Below are 21,652 nucleotides of genomic sequence, written 5' to 3'. Positions count from 1 at the left end.
GCTTAGACAGCTGCCCCGGGCCCGGGTTCCCCATCTGAGAAAGGAGAGCCAGGGCTTGGCTGTTTCTGTCACTGTTTCTGATGAAGGTGCCTTTTTTTTTTTTAATTTGAAAATTTTTTTGGCCATGGTACCTGGTATTTGAGATCTTAGCTCCCCCACTGGGGATCAAACCCACACCCCCGGCAGCGGAAGTACAGAGTCCTAGCCGCTGGACGGCCAGGGAAGTCCCGAAGGCACCTTTCTCGTGTGACTGGGTCTTTGCGCGTCTCCGTCTCGGTGTGCTTATTAACAGCATGTTTGTTGTCGGTCTGCCCCGTGAGGACAGGATCTCGGCCTCAGAGCCTTCCCAGCCTGGGGCGCACACCCAGCGGGGCTTGGCAGGTGTGTGTTGCCCTACTTACTGACCAGCCTTGTCCTTGCTCACAGCCGGGCCATTCTCCAGGAGGTGCTGGAGGCCGACCTGAGCGACGAGGCCTTCCCCTTCTCCACCCACAAGTTGGTGAGAGCCGCCGGGCACCTGGTAGGTAGCAGCTGCCCAGGGGCCCCCGGGCTGTGGGTGGCAGCTGCAGCGTGCGGCGTGGGGACAAACCCGGGGCCCGGGAGCCTCGTGCCCTTGGGCAAGGTTCTGGATCTCCCTGGGCCCGGCTTCCCTGCAATAAAGTGGGGGTCCAGACGTCACGCCCACCGGCTGTTAGGGCCTCGGAGGAGGAGCAGGGGTCCAAGTCAGTGCCTGGCACACGTGGGGGGCCCGGTCCCCAGCTTCTGCCTCAGCCTTGCTGCCTCTGCGGCTGCCTGCCGTCTCCGCCTCTCAGGTGTGGGGCACACCCTCCCGCATCAGCACGTTTCCTGCGCCTCCTTGCGGGGCTCGGGGCTGAGGACAGTGGTCACTTCTGCTGCTCCCGAGGCCTGCGTGTCCTGAGCAGAGAGCTGGTCTTCCTGACTGTCCCCCCTCCCCTGGCACCATGGGAGGGGGCAGGGACTGCTCGGGGTGCCCTGCCAGGCCCCTGGGCGGCACCCTTGCCCATCTCCCAGCTCAGAAAGTTGGGTCCCAGGGCCAGAAGCTTCTGAGACTGTGGACAGCTCCAGTGGACCCGCCATCCTCCGAGACCCTGGGCCAGGTCCAGGGTCCAGCTCTGGTCAGCGAGCACGTCCTACTCCTGGACTTTGGTTTCCTTTTTGGAAAATAAGTGTAACGATTTCCACTCTGACTTCTTGGGGCCGAGGTGAGGAGCAGGCGGTCAAAGTAACGTCAGCCGCTGTCGGCCAAGGGCTCACACGGCTCCAGCTTCACCCTCCCGGTGGCGTGAAGCTTCTTTCAGGGCTTCTGAGCCCTACGCAATCAACAATGCTGTGGAGCAGATATTCGGGGCGGGGAGCTTTGCAGCATGTGGAGCGGCAGGCCCGGCCTGCATCCCCTGGACGCCAGGAGCACCCCAGACGTGACCGCATGTTCCCAGAGCAGGAGCCCCGTGGGTGGGGGGCAGCACTGCCCTGTTAGCAGGTGTGCCGTCACCCTGGAGGTGGTCACAGCCCCATGCGTTGAATGAGGTCTTCCAGCAGCTCCTGATGTAGGAAATGTTACCCCCAGGACAGGTGCTTCCCTAACCTGAGCTCGGAGAAGTCGGATGGACTGCCCAGGCCCCCCCAGCTAATGGAACATAAAAAACTGCGTGACTCTGTGTCAATAACACAGACAAGGCCGTAAGGAGGCAGGGGGTAGACAGACAGCTGGATTTGAGGGCACCCCCACTTTTACTCTCCTTGCGTTCTTCTGGGAGCTTGCGGGAAGGTTCCAGATCCTGGCCTGCAGAGGGGCGGAGGTCACGCAGTCTGGGTCCTGTTAGCAAGTAAACAGTGTCTCACTGACGTCAGCAAGGAGGCTGCCAGGAGGAGGCAGATAAAGGCGCTCTGCTCTGCCTGCGCTCTCGGAGGCCGCGCTGGGGGCAGGAAGCGGGGCTGTCTCTGTCTAGCTCGCTTCCTGCCTCCTTGGTGCAGCGCTGCCTGCCAGGACCAGAGAGGGTGTGCATCTTGAGAGCACAGCACAGCTCCGCCCCAGGCCACTGTGGCTGCTGGCCTGCCCTGAGGGCAGCTCAGGCCCTCTCGGCCCCCCGGGGGGGGTCTGTGCAGTGTCCCCAACTCGGGAGTAGGGGTTCTGACTTGGGATGCCGGGCGGGTTTGGGGGTGGGCAGCTGGCGTGGCTCAGCCTGTGTGTGGTTCGGGATTCGCGTTGAAGAGAGCAGGTGGGAAGGCTGCCCCTCCAGCTGAGGACCACTCCAGGGAGGCGCTGGGGGCTTGGGCTGGGACAACGGGCTCCGGCTGCCTCCCCACACCCACCCTGGGGGGCGGGGGGGCGGCCCTTCCTGGCCCTGGCTGCCTCCCCAGGCCTGGCCCATGGCTGGCTGGCTGCACCTTGGCCTCTGGGGCCTGGGAGCCGGGCTGGGCCAGTGGAAGCGGAGGCCAGACTGTAGGGTGAAGCCTGTTCCGGGTCGACAGGCACAAGTTGGGGGCCACAGGGTGCTCGGGGGCAGAAGCGGGGTGCAGGAAGTCCGCAGGCTGCTTCTCTCCGCTGCCTCCCCCCACCCCCCCAGCAGCTGGCTCAGCGGTTCTATCGCAAGCACCTCGCTGCTTGCCCCATTTCCAGCTGCTGTGCAGGGCCTGGGTGCAGACCTCCTCCTGGCGCGACCCCTTTGGGTGGCCCCCCTTGACCTCGCTGAGCCTGCCCTTTCTCACCAGCCAGATGGTCTGGCCGAAGAGTTGACGGGCGTCAGTGTTTCACTGTAAATAGCGGGAACATTCGTAAGACACGAGCAAGTTAACAAGAACTCCAGTTCCACCTGAGAGAAAGCCCGAAGTGAACAGAATGTTTCCTTCCGCCGTCTGTCCCTTTCCTCTGCCTGTAAACTCTAAAACAGGAGCAGGATCGTCCCACAAACTGTACACAGTTTGTGCACTCAGCTTCTCTTAGGACACTGTCGGGATAGTTTTCTTGTTCCTTGAAATACTGCCTGAGATTGAAATGCTGCGTTACCCTCTCTAGGGCCAGATGTGGGCCACCTGGTCGGGCCACTTCTCCTTGGAATTGCTCTGTGATGGGCTCCCCATGACGGCAGGCCTGTTATGACTTTGATTATTGACCTTAGACACGTTGCTCAGAACCAGGACCCAGAAGCAGAGGTGTCCCAGGGTCACGGCCCCAGCCTTCCGGGCCGAGCAGCAGTCCTGCGGTATTTCCTGCCTCCCCTCTGGGGGAGGACGGGAGAGACGCTCTCCAGGCGCGGCCCAGCCCACCGGCTCACACTCGGCCAGCGTGGGTGCCCGGCTGAGCTCTGGCCTTCCCTTCTAATCCTCAGGGTCTCTCCCGGCGCTGAGCAGGCTGCAGCCGCCCCTGGAGTGAGCTCTGGCATGCTGGCTGGGAGCCCACCACGTCAGGGGCTCATCAGGCTTGCAGCCTGTCTGGTCTTGGGGGCAGGAAGGATGCGGCAGCCCCAGCCCAGCCTGCACTGGCCCCCAGGCCTGGGCGGAGAGAGTCCGCAGCCCCTACCGCGAGCCGACAGGGAGTGAGGGGGTCCCGGGAGCACGTGTAAGGGGAGGATTCCAGTCTGGCCATGGTGACTACACCTCCCCCTGAGGCCCCACCGGTGGGGCTCTGGTCCCGTGGTATTGCTGTTATGACCTTGCGGTGGCCGGGGCCACAATTTCCCAGATGGTCCCAGAGGGTGGCCTGAAGGCCTCCCCATCCACCGGCCTGCAAGACGGCGGCCAGCGGGACTCATGCCGCGGGAGCTGGGCTGGCCGCTGCCCCGGCCCTGCCCGAGGCAGCCTCACAGGCAGACAGGGAGCTGGGAGCTGGGTTGGCCCGGGATCTGGGGGTCCGGGACGCAGTCCCGTCAGGGCCCAGCAGAGCTGGCGGCCAGCAGGCCTGGCTTCTGGTCCTACCCCTGGGAGCCCCCTTTCTGGGGTCAGTTTCCCCATCTGTCACACAGAGCCGTCAGCGTCTTTGAGCCGTCCTGTAAGTCTGTCCAGACGTCCTGAGCGCTCTGGATCCAGGGGGAATTTCATGCTCTCCTAAATAACATCAACATGTGTTGACACCAGTTCCATCAATGTTGAGATGCTGGGGCGGGAGTTCAGGGCCAAGTCTTTATGGGAGATAATTGGTCGCCAGCCAACCAGCTGCGGGAGAGGAATGTGTGTGTCTGAGTCATCGGCCAGACCTCCGGGTCACAAGGGATGCGCGGGACGATGAGGGTCAGAGCCCAGAACCACAGATCCCGCCCAAGGGTGGGTGAGCGGGACCCCGCTACTGCCCGTGAAGACCCACCCTCACGGCAAAGGCCCAGGTGGGCGACCGTGGCTGAGCAATGCCACCAGTCGCGCCATGTCCTAAGCAGAGCAGCGCCGTTGTTTTGTAGCAATTCTGAGATGCTTGGACGGGCCCCAGGCTTCCAAGATCCTCACATTCCTGTCGGAAGAACGGGGCGGGAGCTGTCCCCTCGGCTGCCAGCTGACCAGATGTCCTCAAGGCCAGCGAGGTTTCCAGTGTAGGTCTGCTCCCGGCCTGGTTCTCAGGGAAGACACGGTGTCCCTGAGCCTCAGCCGAGGACGGGGGCCCCTCTGGAAAGCAGCAGGTGCTGGGCTCGAAGCTCATCTTGAGGCCACGTGATAAAGCAATTTTCTTCTGAAAATTAATTTCGGGTCAAAAGGAAATTGCATTTCTTTTCCTGACTGTGTGCGTCTCACTATTAGGATTCCATTAGTCCAGGGTGGACTGTTCTCCCCCGCTGCATGCCTCATACAGAGGCAGGAGGCCTGTACCTTCATAGAGCCTGGGTTTGCCAGCTAGGTTTTAGCCATTGCCTGAAAAGTCGCCTTGCACAATTTGTGCGAATTCACCACGGCCCTGGAGAGACAGAGTGTGTGTAGTTGGGAAGGATGTGGTGGCCACCATGCAGGGCTCTCTGGTGGGGACAGTGACAGCTTCTTGCCGTCGAACTGTAAGCACAGGGTGTGGCTGGAACGAGGTTGGGGGCTCTGGGCACCCCACGAGTGTGCTTCAGAGATGCTGGAAGTTCCTCCAGGGCAGAACCTTTCTCTGCAAGGATATTCCGACCCTGCAGTCCCTGCTTGTCTGTAGGTGCAGGTGGGGTCTTTCTGGGGGTGCCCCACACTGTTTACCTTCTGATCCTCAGAGATGGCCAAGTTTGTGGAGTGCGGTTTGAGCGTCACACCTTTTTTTAAAGATGTATCTATTTATGTATTGTCTGTGCTGGGTCTTCGTTGCTGTGTGCAGGCTTTTTCTAGTGGCGATGAGCAGGGGCGCCTCTCTAGTTGCGGGACACCATCCCTGCAGCGGCTTCTCGTGCTGTGGAGCACAGGCTCTAAGGCGCACAGTCTCAGTTGTTGGGGCTCACAGGCTTCGTTGCTCTGCGGCCTGTGGAATCCTCCTGGACAGGGGACGGACCCGTGTCCCCTGAATCGGCGAGCAGATTTTCATCTACTGCATCACCAAGGAAGTACCATACCTTTTATTTATTATTATTCTTGGAAAATTGGTTTCCAGTCACTATACCCTACCACCACCACCACCTTCACCACCATCACCACCACCTTCACCACCACCACCTTCACCATCACCATCACCTTCACCATCACCTTCACCACCACCTTCACCACCATCATCACCATCACCTTCACCACCACCATCACCATCATCACCATCACCACCTTCACCATCACCTTCACCACCACCACCTTCACCACCTTCACCTTCACCACCATCACCTTCACCACAATCACCTTCACCACCACCTTCACCACCACCATCACCATCACCATCACCACCACCTTCACCTTCACCACCACCACCACCACCATCACCACCACCTTCACCACCACCACCACCTTCACCATCACCACCACCTTCACCATCACCACCACCTTCACCACCACCACCACCTTCACCATCACCACCACCTTCACCATCACCACCACCTTCACCACCACCATCACCACCACCTTCAGCATCACCATCACCACCATCATCACCATCATCACCACCATCATCACCATCACCATCACCTTCACCACCACCATCACCACCACCTTCAGCATCACCATCACCACCATCATCACCACCACACACCACCATCACCATCACCATCATCATCACCACCACCATCACCTTCACCACCACATCACCACCATCATCATCACCACCACCTTCACCACCACCATCACCATCACCATCATTATCACCATCACCATCACCTTCACCACCATCATCACCACCATCACCATCACCATCACCACCACCTTCACCACTACCATCACCCTCACCAGCACCATCACCACCACCTTCACCACCACCATCACCACCATCATCACCACCATCACCACCATCATCACCACCATCACCATTATCCTCACTAACCACTACCATCACCATTATCTTTACCACCATCATTACCATCACCTCTACTATCCCCAGAACCACCTTCACCAGAACTACCAGCAAGCCTGCACGCTAGCCCTCTGGACCAGACTGCAGTGAGAGATTGCACATTGACATAGAAGGATGTTTTTGGAGTCAAGAGTGTCTTGGGTTGTTCAGAGGATTTGAAAAATGAAGATCCTTTAAGTCTTACCACCAGCTGAATTCCCCACTCTTCTGTGGGTTCGGGGCCCCAGGCCCCTGCAGGGGACTGCAATGTGCCTAGATCCCTGTCTATCCCTTGCCTTGGGGGCCCTAGGATCCTCATTTATTTAAAGGGATGACTAAGTTTGGATGACGTGTCTGGTGAGTCAGGGGTGCTGTTACACAACCAAACTCCCCGGAAGCATGTAAAACCTCCGTGAGCTAATGTGATTTGAGACGGGCGGACATAGAGGCTTGTGTCTGTGTCTGTGGACACATCTGCTCAAGCCCTCTTGTGGCATCTGCCCAGGGAGGCCACCCCAGGCTGGTTCTGATGTCATCTGTGGCCAGAGCACCCACCCCACAGGAGCCACATGTACTGTCCTGCCCAGGGCGCCCACGTGGCCTTTGATCCAAGCCAGGATGGGGACCCAGCACCACCACCCCCATTCCCGTCCCCCCCATGGAGAGCTGGCAGGAATTTCAGGAAGCCCCCAAATCCATCTTGCTGAAACCTGAGTGTATTCGCTGCCCCCAGAATAATCCAGTGAGTCAGTCGAGGCTAGGGCGGGAGTGTGGAGAGCTTATAGCGTGGAGCGCCTGCTCTGACTTACTGGCTGTGAGTCCTCTGAGCGTGCTGGAAAGTGCTCCTTCCAGCTCGTGAGAGCTGGTGGCTAAAGCTGGAGGAAAATTGGCAGGTGGTGGTTAAACCACTGGCAGCTTGAAATCAACCGTGGTAGGACTGTTCACCCAGCAGAAAGGGGTAAAGTTTGCGAAACAACCCCTGCCTCCCGAGAGCTGGTTGTCAAACATCTTCCAGGACATCACGGGGCCTTGGGCAGGTGGCCTGACCTCCCTGAACCCCAGCTTCCTCATCTGTAAAACGCGCGTGCCAGCAGCACCCGCCTCGCCAGGCGGCCGGGGGCCCCGGGCTGACAGTTCTGTTGACCGCTCCCAAGACTCTGTGAACCCTATTCCCACCCAGGATTTGCAGAGCAGACTCAGAGGGATCTCAGTCAACGGGGATGCGACGTTGGTGCCTCAGATTTAAACCGAGTAGGTACGTGGCACCCCAGCCCACGCTCTCAGCCAGCACGGCGCCAGCTCTGGGGGGCGGCTGGCCCTCACCGCCCAGTGTCAGGTGTGAATGCCAGGATGGCCAGGCAGCACCCTGAGGACTGAAGAGGGCCCGGATCCTGGGGTGATGCGGGGGCCCCCTGCGATGTTGGAACACAGGTGTTTGTGGAAAGCGTGGCTGGAAGCTTCATCTCGCTGGGTTTGCCACCTGCGTCTGGGGCAGGAGACCCCGTGTGGAATGACAAACATTGCTAACCAGCCACATGTGCAGAGCCCTGGGGCTGGGGGCTCAGAGGCATCTGATGCTCGTGTTCCGGATTCCATCCTTGTCCTTACAAGGCAGATAAGCTCCAAGGCTGCTGCAGCCAAGGCTGATGCAGACACAGCTCCGTCCGTGGGGGGAGAGCGCTCCCTCACCGCGTCTCGCTGACCATCTCAGCTGCCACCTAGAGTGAAGCAGGTGACGGGCAGAGGGGACAATCCTCTCTCAGCAGCGGGGACCCCTAGCCTCCTGCATAACTCTCTCCAGGGCCTCACAGGTCCTGGGTGGAGGGGCCTGAAACCCAGAATCTTCCTAAAGGAGAGGTTGGCGGTTGTTGTTTGGTCGCTAAGTCGTGTCAGACTCTTTGCGGCTCCATGGGCTGCAGCACGCCAGGCTCCCCTGTCCTTAACTAACTCCCGGAGTTTCCTCAAATTCATGTCTATTGAATTGATGATGCTATCTAATCATCTCATCCTCTGTCATCCCCTTCTCCTCCCGCCCCCAGTCTTTCGCAGCCTCAGGGTCTTTTCCAATGAGTCAGCCCTTCATATCAGGTGGCCAAAGTGTTGAACTTAAAGCTTCAGCATCAGTCCTTCCAGTGAGGAGAGGGTCTCTGAGCAAATTCAGGCTGGAGGAGAGCCGCACGGCAGGGGTGCTGCTCATGCAGATGTCTGGGGCTTGACGGCTCTGCCTCGCCACCCCCAGCACGGTCTCTTTTCACCGAGGGGTCCCATCAGGTCTCTGTTCCCCAGCCCAGGAGTCTGAGCCTCGCAGGGGGCTCCTGCTAGCTTTAGAAGCAGTTCGTTCCTCTGTGGGTCACCCGGGCGCTGGAAAGATGGGCCCTGAGCAAGCCCTGGTGATTCCCGAGTGGTGGCCCAGCTGAGCCGAGCAGGGAAGGACCTTGCTCCCAGCAGGACCTCACAGGGTCCTGCTCCGGCTGCTTATTGTCTGCCTCTGCCCGGCAGGTACGGGACCAGACCAGTTCCTTGTTCCACCCTTCAGTTCTTCTGCATATACACCCAGACGTGGGATTGCTGGACATATGGCAGTTCTATTTTTAGCTTTTCGAGGAATCACCATACTGTTTTTCCTAACAGTTGCACCATTTTGCATTCCCCCAACTGCGCCCAAGGGTTCCAATTCCTTCATATTCCTGCCAACACTGATTATTTTCTGTTTTCTTTGAAATGCTAATGGCTTAGAAGTCATATCTCATTGTGGTTTTGGTTGACATTTCTCTAATGTTTCGTGACATTGACCATCTTTTCATATGCTTGTTGGCCATTTGTAGATCTTTGGTAAAATGTCTATTCAAGTTCTTAATTCATTTCTTAATCAGGTTGTTTTGTTTTTGTTGAATTGTAGGTGTTCTTTATATATTCTGGATGTTAACCCCTTATCAGATACAGGACTTTTGGGTGTTTTCTCCAGTTCTGCAGGTTGACTTCTCACTGTGGGTCGCATCCTCTGACGCACAGAAGCTTTTACACTTGCTGGACTCCCGTTTAGCCCATTCTGCTCTTCGTTGCCTTCGCCTCTGGTGTCACGTCTGGGAAATCATTGCCAAGTCGAGAGTCATGGAGCTTCCCTCTGGATTGTCCTCTAGGGCTTTCACAGTCTGCAGGCTCGCATTTGGGCTTTAACTCGGTTTGAGTTAACGCACGTGTATGGTGTATGTGGTAGAAGAGAAGGTTCCGTTTGCCGATCACTGTCCTTTCCCCATGGGACAGTCATGGCATGCAGGCTTGCGTGCACGCTCAGTCCTGTCCAACTCTTTGTGGCCCCTTGGACTGTAACCTGCCAGGCTCCAAGGTCCATGGGGTTTTCCCAGGCCAGAATAGTGGAGTGGATCACTATTTCTTCCTCCAAGGGATATTCCCCCCTCGGGGACTGAACCTCCGTTTCCTGCATTGGCAGGCAGACTCTACCACTGAGCTGCCGGGGAAGTCCCAACGGTCTTGGATCCCTTGTTAAAGGTCACTAGGTATTTACATGAGGGTTTATTTCTAGGCTCTCTTTCCTATTCCATTTGTCTGTTTGATTTCATGCCAGTAGCAGTGTTTTGATTGTGGCAGCTTTGTAGTAAGTTTTGAAATGAGGAAGTGAGTCTTCTGCCTTGTTCTTTTCTGAGATTGTTTGGCTATTCGAGGTCACTCATGTAACTGTTAGGGTGAAATTTTCTATTTCTGCCAAAAAAAAACCCGCCACTGGATTTTGATACAGATTGTACTGAATCTGTGGATCACTTTGGGGAATATTGGTATCTTGGTGATATTCAGTCTTCCAACCCACAAACAGAAGAGTTGTCTTTCCATTAGTGTCTTTCGTTTCTTTTGGCAATGTTTTGTAGTTCTCAGCGTGCAAGTCTTTCACCTCCATGGTTGGGTTTTTTCCTAAGTATTTTATTCTTTTTGGTGTGACTGTAAATGGAATTTTTTCTGATTTCCTTTTCAGGTGGTCTGTTGTTAGAGTATAAAAATGCAGCTGATTTTTGAGTGTTGATTTTGTATCCTGCAACCTTGCTGACTTGGTTTGTTGGTTCTAACAGTATCAGGGGAGTCCTGAGGGTCACAAAAGGTTTAAATAAAACCTAGTTTCAGGCTTTTCCTATTGACCTTCTGCATCTCTGTGGCCCCTTCCACTCTCCATGGTTCCCAGAACAGGGTGGGGCTATTCTGCAGAGGGTTTGGGGCTCGCTTTTAAAGCTGATCCAAGCTGATGCTGACTGGCAGATGGCGGTACCAGGCACCTGCCTTCCATGAGCTTGATGCTCACCCCCGTTTATCAGATGTGGGCACTGGGGCTGGGGGAGGACGGCCCATGGGTCTGGCTGACTCTGAGCTCAAGTTCCAGATGCACTGGTTCTTGGCCTGTCCCTTCGGTCTGTGATCCTCTCAGAAGACCTCAGGGCTCGCCTAAATCCACAGCTTCAGTAGAGAAAAATGCAAGACGTCTCGAGAACCAGTGATGCTGGCAACTTAGAAAGTCACTAGGAATCCCAAAGGCCTTCCCCTCGCTTTGCCGGAGAGTAGAGCTTTGGCCCTCTGCACCTGTCTGCCCGCTCCGTCCGTGAAGTATTTATTCAGCCCCCTGAGAGCTGGGCTTGCCCACAGGGCTGTAATGGAGAGCGTGCCGGCCGGCCTCCCAGCCTCATTGGATTCCTGGGAGCTGGGGAAAGGGCCAGGTCGCTCCATCCCACCCCTGAATTCACTCAAGAGCCTGACTTAACTGGGGGAGGGAGTGTGTCTGACAAGACCCGCAGTCCTGGGCCCATTAATGGGTGAGCTTTAAAAATGATTTTTTTCCTGTTTGAAATGAGATTGGCTTTGAGCCCCAAGCTCCTCTGTTGTCTGTCTAAAATTAGAACCCCGTTGACAAGGCAGTCTTTGTCAGGGGCCCACGGCTTGCACCAGGGGAGCAGGGAAATGTCAACAGTACGTTTTCTGAGTCAATTCTGAGTTTTCTGAGAGGCCCCGGGCACATGGTAGCTCAGAGCAGATGTGTGCCTTTCAAAAGCTTTCTGAATCCAGCCCTCCCAGCGGCTGTGATTTCAAGTCATTCGGGAGAACGGGCTGACTCTCCGTCTGCTGACCTTATCGCCGCGGGAGCTGTCCCGGGCAGCCCCTCGGGCTCAGAGCTGTGAAGGGATCGGGACCTCCGCCTCTGGGAGCACTGTGGCCGGCTGCGGCCCCTGTCCCTTCTGTGACCTGGACAGGGCCGTGCCCGGCCCCGCACACGGGGACACTGGACGTTCAAGGGTTTGCCCGCAGGCTGGAAGCAACCAGCAGGTGCTGAGTGTACAAATGACCCAGCACCAACCAGCCGGGCAGGAAAAGCCAGGCTGCCGGGCCAGGCGTCCCCACCTCCTGCTTGTGGCCTCCACGTGGCTGCTGGCGCGGGGCTCAGGCTGAAGGACACGCTCGCCTAGAGACCGGCTGTCCCCATGTCAGCACTGTGTGTGTGGGGGCCAGGCGGGCTGTCTCCGGAGCCCCTGTTTCTGCTTCATCCCCGGGAACTTTGTGTAGTGATTTCTACAGAGAGCAGGCCCAGAGGCACTCCGTGAACGGCACCCTCCCTTCCATGCGGTTTGGGGGCCCGCGGTCCCTTCCCTGGCCTGTGAAACCAGCCCTGGGCAGTGCTTTAATGGTCCAGAGTCAGTAGCCCGTTGACGAGGCCCTTCCGGTCCCACCCGCCAGCCTTCTTACCTGTCCCCCCCGCCCCCATCCCGACAACGCTCACACCTGCTCCAGCTCTGCGCCTTTGCACCCGCTCTTCCGCTTGTCTGGAAGGCCTGTCCGTGACAGCAAGCCCCGCTCAAGATCCCAGCTTGGCCTGTGCCTGCCTCAGGGTCCTTCCCCCCGCCTGCCCTGGAGCCGGCTTTGGCGTCTGGCTGTGTCCTTCCAAGTTCAAGGCCTGGGGGGCAGAGGCTGTGCCTGCCTTCAGATCCTAGCTCTTGACCGAGGTCCACTGGGGTGGGGGGCGACCAGGACACTCGCCCGATGCCCGGCTGCCCCCCCCCCCCACTGCCCCGAACACGCTAAGTGTGCCTGCTGTGACTCATGCGTGGTGTGGTCGACTCCCCATCCTTCCTCGGGGACACCCCCTCAGAGCTTCCTAAGACAAACAAAGCCAGGCTCCTGACCCCATTTAGAGGCCAGAGAGAGGCCAAGAGTCTTGCCCAAGGTCACCGCAGTGATTGAATGGTGGCCCCCTAAAGAGACATCACCCCCGGGCTGGGAATGGGACCTTGGGATCAGGGGCTTTGCTGATTCAATGACGGTGAAGATTGCAGGATGAGAGCACCCTGGTAAGGGGGGGCTCTGCCCAGCAGCCAGTGTCCTGATGAGAGATGGGGAGACACAGACACGGAGGAGATGGAGGCCAAGGCCAGCGTGACGCGTCCACGTCAGCAGAGCCTGGACCCCTGGGAGAGGGAATGGGCAGGAGGGACCCGCCCCGGAGCCTACAGAGGAAGCGCGGCCCTGCCCACACCCTGGTTTTGGACTTTGGGCCTTAGACCTGGCAGAGAGCTCACTTCCGTGGTCCTCTGCCCCTGGCTACTGAGGCCCCAGGACACTCCTACGGCCATTTAGGAGACGAGCTGTGGCCTGGGAACCATGTGTCCACTTCCACTCCCAATGACAACATCTCTTCCTTTCAAAGATTTCCAGAGCGCTCCTGAGGACTCTCGCCGGCAGGCCCCGTTTCTTGGTGGCCTATGGCCTGGGCCCAGGTCTGGCTCTTAGTGGTGGCGGTAGGAAGTGTCCACCCATCAGTGGTGGCCGGACCTCCACCCTGACCCAGGTCTGAGCTATGCCTCGCCCCCAGGTCCGGGCTGTGAGGCTGTCCTTCGTGGGGGAGCTGGGCTGGGAGCTGCACGCCCCGGGGCCATCCTGCCTGCCCGTGTACCAGGCCCTGATGACAGCGGGGGCCAAGCACGGCCTCGTCAATGCCGGCTACCGGGCCATTGACTCCCTGAGCATCGAGAAAGGTGTGTGCGGGTCCTGGACCACAGGTGGGGCGCTGAGCCTCACTGGAGGCTGTTAACCGGCCCCCATACATCCCCGTGCCCCCTTCCTGCCGTGCTGGGCCGCCCCGTACCCCCACACAGACTGTTTCCCCAAAGCCCCTTCGCTGGCCTTGTACCAGGTCCTCCACGCAGGCCTGGGGACGGTGCTGGGATCTCTGACCCCAGCACTCTTGGGAGGGGGGCGCAGGGGAAGGTATCTCCCAGGGGAAGGGGGCCCAGAGCCAGATTTGGATTCAGCGCTGAGATTCCCAGAGAGAGCTGAAGACCATCAGAGCAGGAGGGGGCCCTCCGAGCTGCCCCGCTCGCTGCTGCCCCCTCCCCAGGACCTCCAGCCTGATGGCAGAGACGTGCGGCGATGCTGCTGGGGGCGGTCTGACTCTGGGGCTCAGCCAGGGCGCCTCCTGTGACTGACGATGCTCCCAGCCCCCAGAAAGCCCAAGTCATGGAGGGTCTAGGCTGAGGGTGTGACGGGAGGGCACCTCCTGGGGCGTCTCCTGAAGTCCCCCCCCCGCTGGACAGTGACCCCGTGGCCTCCCCCACTCCAGGCTACCGGCAGTGGCACGCCGACCTCCGGGCTGACGACAGCCCCCTGGAGGCGGGCTTGGCCTTCACCTGCAAGCTCAGGTCCTCCATCCCCTTCCTGGGGCGCGAGGCCCTGGAGAAGCAGCAGGCCGAGGGCCTCCGCCGGCGCCTGCTGGGCTTCACCGTGGACCAGTGAGTACCGCTGGGGCTGGGGCCGCCGGGAGCGGGGAGCGGCCGTGCAGACGCAAGGGACGGTGCTTCTGGGCTCCCCCTTTCCCGGCAGGCCAGGCACACTCTCCCAGAGCGCGCACCGCAGCCCCCGACAGGGAAGAGACTGGGACCCACGAGGCAGGGCTGGGTCCACAGCGGGCCTGACTCTGAAGCTGGGGCTGCAACTCAGATCCCACCAGCGCCAGGCCGGGGGCCAAACCGGGCGTGGGCTGGTGGTGGTCGGTAGGGAGCGAACAGGGCAGCCCTCAGCAAACACCGGTTTTGTTTCACTGTATTTTGGCCGTACCATGCGGCTTGCAGGATCTTAGTTCCCCACGTAGAGACTGAACTCGTGCCCTTGGCAGGGAAAGCTGCAGTCCTAAGCACTGGACGGCTGGGAAGTTCCTCTGAACAAGTGTTCTGAAAGGGGGAGCCCTGCCGAGCCACGCGGACTTTGTGGGAGGCTCCGGCTGAGGCCCCCTGATCTGGCTGCCCATCAGGGCGCTGCCATCACTCCCGTGTCCTGGTCAGAGCCTCCCCACAGCCCGGGAGGGGTCCCACGGGGGCAGGGGCCAGGCTGGGGCCACCAGCCCCCCTGACAGATGGAGACCACGGGAGCCCAGGGGCAGAGCGGTTCTTGCCCAGGCCCGTGGCCGAGGTGGAAGGAAGCCTCGTGGGGCGCCCGACCTCTTCTCCCCCACCCCCATCTCTCCCCCACCCCCACCTCTCCCCTGCCTCCCCCCACCTCTCCCCCACCCCCACCTCCCCGGCATCTCTGAGCACGCCACCCTTACGTGCTGGGAGCTGTGCCCGCGTGGTTCCCGGGTCCCTGGTGCTGGGGTTGGAGGACGTGGATGGGGTGATGTGGAGCTGGGTAGCAGCCATCCCCGGGGCAGCGGGGGTCTCTGGGTCTCGTTGGTTGGGGCTGAACTGACACCAGCGGTGCCCTTTCTCCCAGATTCAGCTCCTTCAAAGGAAGCCTCGAGGCTGCCGGGGTTGGGGGTGCAGGGTGAGCAGAGCTGGGGCGTGTCGTCTCCTAGCTCCTCCCTGGGACCCCGTCGGGCTGCCCGTCTGCCTGCCTGACTGTCCGCCTCCCAGGGAGCACTCGGCTCTGGTTTGGGGTGCAGACAGGGCAGGGGTCCGCCTGGCCCTCCAGAAAGCGCCCGCTGCCTCGGACAGTGGCAACCATGGCCCACTCCAACCTCCCCGGGGCTCCCCGCCGGGATGCAGAGTCCGCCTGGGGCCGCGGCCTGGCTGGTCCAGGCCCGAGGAGGGACGTGGCCAGGATGCTGCAGCTCTGCCCTGGGGCCCTGAGCAGGGCAGGGCGCCTCTCTGAGGCTGTCTCCTCCCGTGGACACGGCACCCCCATAGGACAGGACCAAAGGAGACAGGATGCGTTTGCAAAGCTTCTGCCACCCCACCCTCATCCACTGCACCTGTGGGCCCCGGACCTTGTCACCCCGGCCTCTGTGCCGGGAGGCACCCCAGACCCTGTCCAGACTGGCGCAGTGCAAGGTCCCCCAAGTTCCGGTTACCGTAACCAGCCCAGCCGTGCCCAACAGCCCACCGGGCGTGGCCCTCGGCTTCACCCGGGACCCGCAGGGCCACACGGTGCTGCTGCCCTGGGGCCCCTCGTCCCCAGCACCCGGCCCATTGCCTGCAGGCATCAGGACTCGGGCGGGAGAAGGCACGCCGGCCAAGATTTGCACCAAACGCTCTGGCTCTGGCGTTTCTGTGATTGCAGTTTAATCCTCTCCTCCTCCCTGTTTTAAATTTTCAAAAATTTTACGGCAAGCATTCATATTTTATGTGTAACACAGAAAAATGCTTTTAATAAATGATGCATCACACTGTCAAAAAAGAAGAGCCGTCAGATTAAAACACGTTGAGTGACAGTTCCAAATCCGTGGGCCCTGCCTCCATAGACACAAAAGTCAGGTCCTGGTTTTGATGTTTTCTGTCCATTTATGTGCTCGAAGCCTGAGCGCCGGCATCCTTGGGGGCCAGGTGAGGGGCACGCGGGCTCATAGCAGACCAGCCCTGAGGAGTGGCGCCCGTGCTCTGGCGGGCTCTGTCCTTTCTCCTCGGCCAGGCGAAGCGCAGAGATCCCCCTCGGGGGCTCTGGGGTCCCAGCTGTCTATTGCTTCTTCCAGGAAAGTTCCCATGTTCGGGCTGGAGGCCATCTGGAGGAACGGCCAAGTGGTGGGCCACGTCCGGAGGGCCGACTTCGGATTCACCATCAATAAGACCCTGGCCTATGGCTACATCCGAGACCCCAGCGGCGGGCCGGTGAGTCCCCCCCCCACCCCCGCCCCCGCCCCCCCACTGCCACGGGGAGCCCCGGTCCCTCTGGGGCTCTCCACAGCACCCCTGCCTCCCTCCCTGGGTGGGCTGGGCCTGGGGGGACCAGAGAACAGTGAGGGGACTGACTGATGGGGCCCTGTCTTCCCCAGGCATAGCCAGCGGCTGTTTCTATATTTTCTTTCTGACAGAATCTGACTTTGGAAGCTCCAGGCTTCTCATGGTCAGAAAGGGGCTCTGCGCGGGGCTCACCCGCTCCGCTCCCTGGAGCTGGAGACCCCGTGTGCGTGCAGACAGCTGTGTGCACACTCGGTGTTCACACAGGTGCACCCGCACGTACCACACCGGCACATGTGCACGCAGAAACACACGTACACAGGCTCATTTGGGGGCTCAGCAATGAGGCGAAGGGGCAGCCTGTTCTGTGTGCAGAAAGTCTAAGCATTTTGCCCAAACCGTCATTTATAAACCCCCAAATTCCCCCACCGGCTGCCCGCCTCCCAGGGACCAGTGGTTATGGGTTGGGGCTTGCTGCCCAGCAGGAGAGGTTCTCCCCGGTGCCAGACCTCGGCTCCCCTGGACCCCGGGGGCTCAGGTCCAGCTCAGGGGCCCGGGGACACGGCGTCCACCTGCTCAGGACTCAGGGCAGTTCCTGGACTCAGAGGAGGGAGGGGCGTGAGGGCGAGACGGCGGCCCCGTCCCGGGAGGCAGGCTGCGTTAGCCCGGCTCCTGCAGGGCGCCAAGTGACCGCGGGCCCTCCTCTGTGCCCACCAGGTCTCCCTGGACTTCGTGAAGAGTGGGGACTATGCCCTGGAGAGGATGGGGGTGACCTACGCTGCCCAGGCCCACCTCAAGTCTCCCTTTGACCCCGACAACAAGAGGGTGAAGGGGATCTACTGACTGCTGCTGGCAGAGACTCAGCTGGTCTGGGGGTCGGTGACCTGCCACGCTGGCCCATGCTGCCCATTCCCAGGGGCCTGCGCCACCCCGGGCGCCAGGATCTGGACCCTGGCTGGAATGTGGGCTCCCCTGCCCTTCGTCAAGAGCTACCGCCATGGCCCCCAAAAGATGCAGACAGAGGTGGTGGAAAGAGGACCCAGGAGGCCTGTTCTGTGGTCACTGACCAAAGGGGGCTCTCGAGTCCCCCCAACCCCCCCTTAAAAGCCACCTGCCATGCCTTGGGCTCAGGGACCATGCCTGTAGCCCTGGAGAGCTTCTGAACAGGAGAAGGCCCCCATGAGAGCGGGTCGACAAAGAGCCTCACCCAGTGTTCTGTCCCTGATGGGCAGGCTGCCTGGGGCAGCCTTGAGAGTTGCGGGTGTGTCTGGCATGGGGGGCGGTGTGGGACTGACTCGTCCTGTCTGCCTCGGGCACAGTAGTGAAGGCAGAGAGCAGGCGTGCCAGGCTGGCACCGTCCCTGAGGTCAGGGTTGGCAGGACGGTCTGGCCCCAGGTCCCAGGAAGGAGGGGTGGATCCAGAAAGTGAGTTCTGCTTGCCTTGACTGCTTGGGTCTTCACATGGGGAAGCCCCCAGAGGGTTCCCAGCCCTGAAATCAGCGCCAGGAGCAGGGCTGGGAGGGTCCCAGCTGGGGCACCCCCACTGTGCTCTCCTGCCCTTTTTTCCCCCAGGGCCCCTCGACCCCCATGTCGGAGACGAAGGGGTGCTGCTAGGGACGGACCTGGCAGCTCTCTCCTGCAGGGATGGCCTCTGTCCTTGCTGTCTGACTGAGCTCTGGGCCGCGTCCCCCGCTCTCCCAGTCCCTGGGGATGGCCCTAGCCCAGGGCCTGGAATGGGGTGACCCCCTGTCCCCATCCCAGGGCCTTCAGAACTTCCCATCTTCCCTGCGGGGACTGGCGCCCGGCCCCGGGACCCAGGCAGCTCCCTGGGGAGGGGGCTAGAAGGGATGCGGGCAGGAAGCCATGTGGTGACTGGGGTGTAGAAAGTCCTGGGGGCCTGGGGCTGGTTTCAGAGGTGCCATACCACACAGCCCTCTCCGGGGACTGGGCTGAAACAGGTCAGGCTAATAAAGTCAAGGCCACGGGAAGATGTTTGTGCTTCGGGTGGACTTTGGGGGGATAGCTGGACCCTCATCAGACTGCAGTCTGGAGGGCCGGGGCCTGTCTTTCTCGAGCCTCGGGTGCAGTAACGCCTGCAGACCCCCTGCCCATGGGAGGGCCTGGGGGACCCCGAGAGGACCCTGTGGAGCCAGAAGAGGGGACGAGGGGAGCAGGCCTGCTCCCCGGGCCCTGTGGTTTGGCCCTGGACCCCCCGACGGGGCCTGAGCACGCGTTCACTCTGCAGCCGTCCCTGGGGGCGGCTCGGGACGAGGGGTGGTCCGGCCCAGGTTCCACCGTGACTCCTGTCTCAGGGGCTGAGCCCGGAAACAGAAGTGTTCACGCTCCCTTCGCTATGTTTGCCCCTCTGCTGGGGAGAAATAACCGTCCGGAAATGACCTGGCCACCAACGTGAGAGAGGCTGTCATGGGCCGCCCCCCAACTCACCCACTTCACCCCAAAGGGCAGCTCGGGAAGGTCTGAACCCCAGCAAGCTTCCCCATCGCTTCAGGCTGAACTGATCGCCCTCTCCCCTCAGAGCCGGTGACCTCGGGCCAGCCCTTCCTCACCCTAATCCCGAAACGCTCTGCTGCCTTAGTTTTGGAAGGTTTCTCTGGGCAGAATGAGCATGTGGCTCTGAGCACCGCCTGGAGCTCTGCACAGGCTGAGCTGAGCGTGGCTGTTAGCCGACACAGGCGAAGGGGGCCCCCCGCGCTCAGACTCAGCCCGCATGCGGCCAGCCATCCCGGGAGCTCTGAGCCTTCTGCAGGGACCCAGGGCGGCAACGTGCCTTCTGGAGGAAAGTGGACAGGCCCCTGCCCACCCGGCTCTCCCGCTGGCCCCTGTCCAGCAGCCTGAGCCGGCTGTTAGGGCCCATGCAGGCCCCTGGGCCCTGCACCCAGCAAAGACATTTGCACTGGTCTGCCGGCACCTGGCCTCTGGTCTCTGCATCTGGCAAGGATGAGGTGCCAGCTTGCTCAATTCCTAGACGCCTCACACTCACGGGTCTGGCACGGGACCCACTGCCCTCCAGCTGTTGGGAGCGGTGGCAATGGCATTTGGCAAAGGAGAGGCGCTGGGGTCAGACTTGAGTGATGTGGACAGCAAGCCCATCACGTGCAAAGGTCCCGGGGTGGGCGTGACCTGCCGTGTGCCCCGGGCGGTGTCGGCCTGGCTGGGCTTCCTCCACCGTCTGCAGAGGGGTTTGGGGCAGGCCCTGTGTTCTGCTGCTCTGCCTCAGCCTGGGGACCCCCCAGGGGAGCTTCCACCTGCCGAGGACCCTCCTGGACCCCACAGAGGTGCCATCCGGCCCAAACGGGCACAAGTGTTCAGCTCACCCCCACGCCATGGAACAAAGGGCTTGCCTAGGGTGGCCAGCACCTCCTGCCCACGTCCCTGATGGACAGGCGAGCGCTGAGCCATCTGGCCTGGGGTCACGCAGCATAAACTTGGAGAGGCTTGCCAGGGAGAAGCCCTGGGACCCGAACAAGACGCTCACTCCCCCCAGGGTCCTCGCCTGGCTGCTTGAGCAGGAGACAGCGGGGCATCCAGGGGGCCGTGGGGAGGAGTGGGCAGTGTGACCAGTGGGGCATCTCTGAGAATGGCCATGGAGCTGGGTGCACTCAAGTCTCACCCCAGCGCCTCTCCTTTGCCAAATGTCATTGCCACCGCTCCCAACAGCTGGAGGGCAGTGGGTCCCGTGCCAGACTGTAGGCGTCTAGGAATTGAGCAAGCTGGCACCTCATCCTTGCCAGATGCAGAGACCAGAGGCCAGGTGCCGGCAGACTGGTGCAAATGTCTTTGCTGGGTGCAGGGCCCAGGGGCCTGCATGGGCCCTAACAGCCTGCTCAGGCTGCTGGACAGGGGCCAGCGGGAGAGTCGGGTGGGCAGGGGCGTGTCCACTCTCCTCCAGGGGTGCTGGACGGCCTTCCAGGCGGCCTGCCGGCCGCTCCCAGAACTCAGGGGCTCGTGGCAACCCTGAGCGGCCTCGGAACGCCCAGTGTGGGCCGGTGCTGGGTCCCCCCTTTGCTCCCCTCGGCTTTATCCTTCGTCTCTCCTCATGGCCCAGGGGCCCTGCTGCCAACATGTCACCCCCCTGCACGCGGGGCCTGGGCCTTCGGGTGCTGCCCCTGGGCTCCCCCGCTGGGCTCCCCGTCCAGCCCTGTGAGCCCCCAGGCCTCTCCCTGGATAACTGCCCCCTCTCGCCTCCCCACTCCTGCTTTCCACCGCCTCGTCCTCTCGGCTCCAGAGGAAGAAGGCACAGGATGGAAGCCCAGGGCAAAGCCTCGGGCTTCGACTGGGAGGGGACGGAGGGTGAGGGTCCCCACACAAAGGCCTCCTGGGCCGTGACGTCAGAACGGGGCAGAGCTCCCCGGGATCGGGTCTAGAACCCTCCCCTGAAGGCCCCCAGAGTCCCCCCGTTAGGAGTCTGCCACAAACACCATAGTCTCTGGCCACGGATTCACGGGACACAGTGGGCTGCCTTCCATCCGAGAGCCTCCTGACAATGCAGGGAAATGTGGAATGTACACGTGAGGCCGGGTGGGCGTGGGGGAGGGGGGAGGGGAAAGACTGGAGAAAATAGAACCGTGCGTGTCCCAGGGAGACTGCTGGCGGGTTTCAGCGCATTTTGGAAGAGCCCGAGGGGAAAGGAAAGGGCTTCCTTGCCGTAAGGAGAAACTGTGTTTTCGTCTGCAATGGAGTCCAGGGCAGCAGGCGCCCCCAGGAAGCCTGGGCTGTTCCTCCTTCGGCAGCACATGATTGGGGCGGGTGGAGGGCAGGGACTGAGAAAGCCTTGGATGGTTGGGCGAGTCACAGCGTTTGGGTCCCAAGCGTGGCCCTCCCCAGGCTTTGGGAGGCCTGCCGGGCGTTTCTCGTGGTCGTACTGGGGGCCGGAGGGACCTCCCTTGGCCTGGGAGACTGGTCCCGCCCCACATGCCTCCATGGACAAGCCCCGCAGCCCTGGCCGGTCCAGCTGTTCGGCCCAGTGACGGCCAGAGCGGGGCCGCTGGGCCCACGGGGAGGGGGCCGGGAGGTGGGGGTGCAGGCGGCTCCCGTCCCAC

General features: G+C 60.9%; 1 protein-coding gene across 6 annotated transcripts in view; it reads left to right on the top strand.

The window, feature by feature from the left end:
- The window catches only part of SARDH (sarcosine dehydrogenase), a 61,433-nt gene extending 42,853 nt beyond the window's left edge, over positions 1–18,580 (top strand). For 5 of the 6 annotated variants that reach the window (XM_070455841.1, XM_070455829.1, XM_070455852.1 and 2 more), the window contains 5 exons: positions 427–520; positions 13,302–13,464; positions 14,049–14,217; positions 16,389–16,524; positions 17,311–18,580. In XM_070455841.1, coding sequence (XP_070311942.1) covers positions 427–520; positions 13,302–13,464; positions 14,049–14,217; positions 16,389–16,524; positions 17,311–17,436 — 688 coding nt within the window. In that variant the 3' untranslated portion in view covers positions 17,437–18,580. The remainder of the gene's footprint in view (positions 1–426; positions 521–13,301; positions 13,465–14,048; positions 14,218–16,388; positions 16,525–17,310) is intronic. The other variant, XM_070455863.1, reaches the window with a different exon arrangement.
- The last annotated feature ends 3,072 nt before the right edge of the window (positions 18,581–21,652 follow it).

The sequence above is a fragment of the Odocoileus virginianus genome, chromosome 2 (assembly GCF_023699985.2).
Source record: "Odocoileus virginianus isolate 20LAN1187 ecotype Illinois chromosome 2, Ovbor_1.2, whole genome shotgun sequence".
In the NCBI taxonomy this organism is placed as follows: domain Eukaryota; kingdom Metazoa; phylum Chordata; class Mammalia; order Artiodactyla; family Cervidae; genus Odocoileus; species Odocoileus virginianus.
This window is presented reverse-complemented; position numbering and strand designations above follow the sequence as displayed.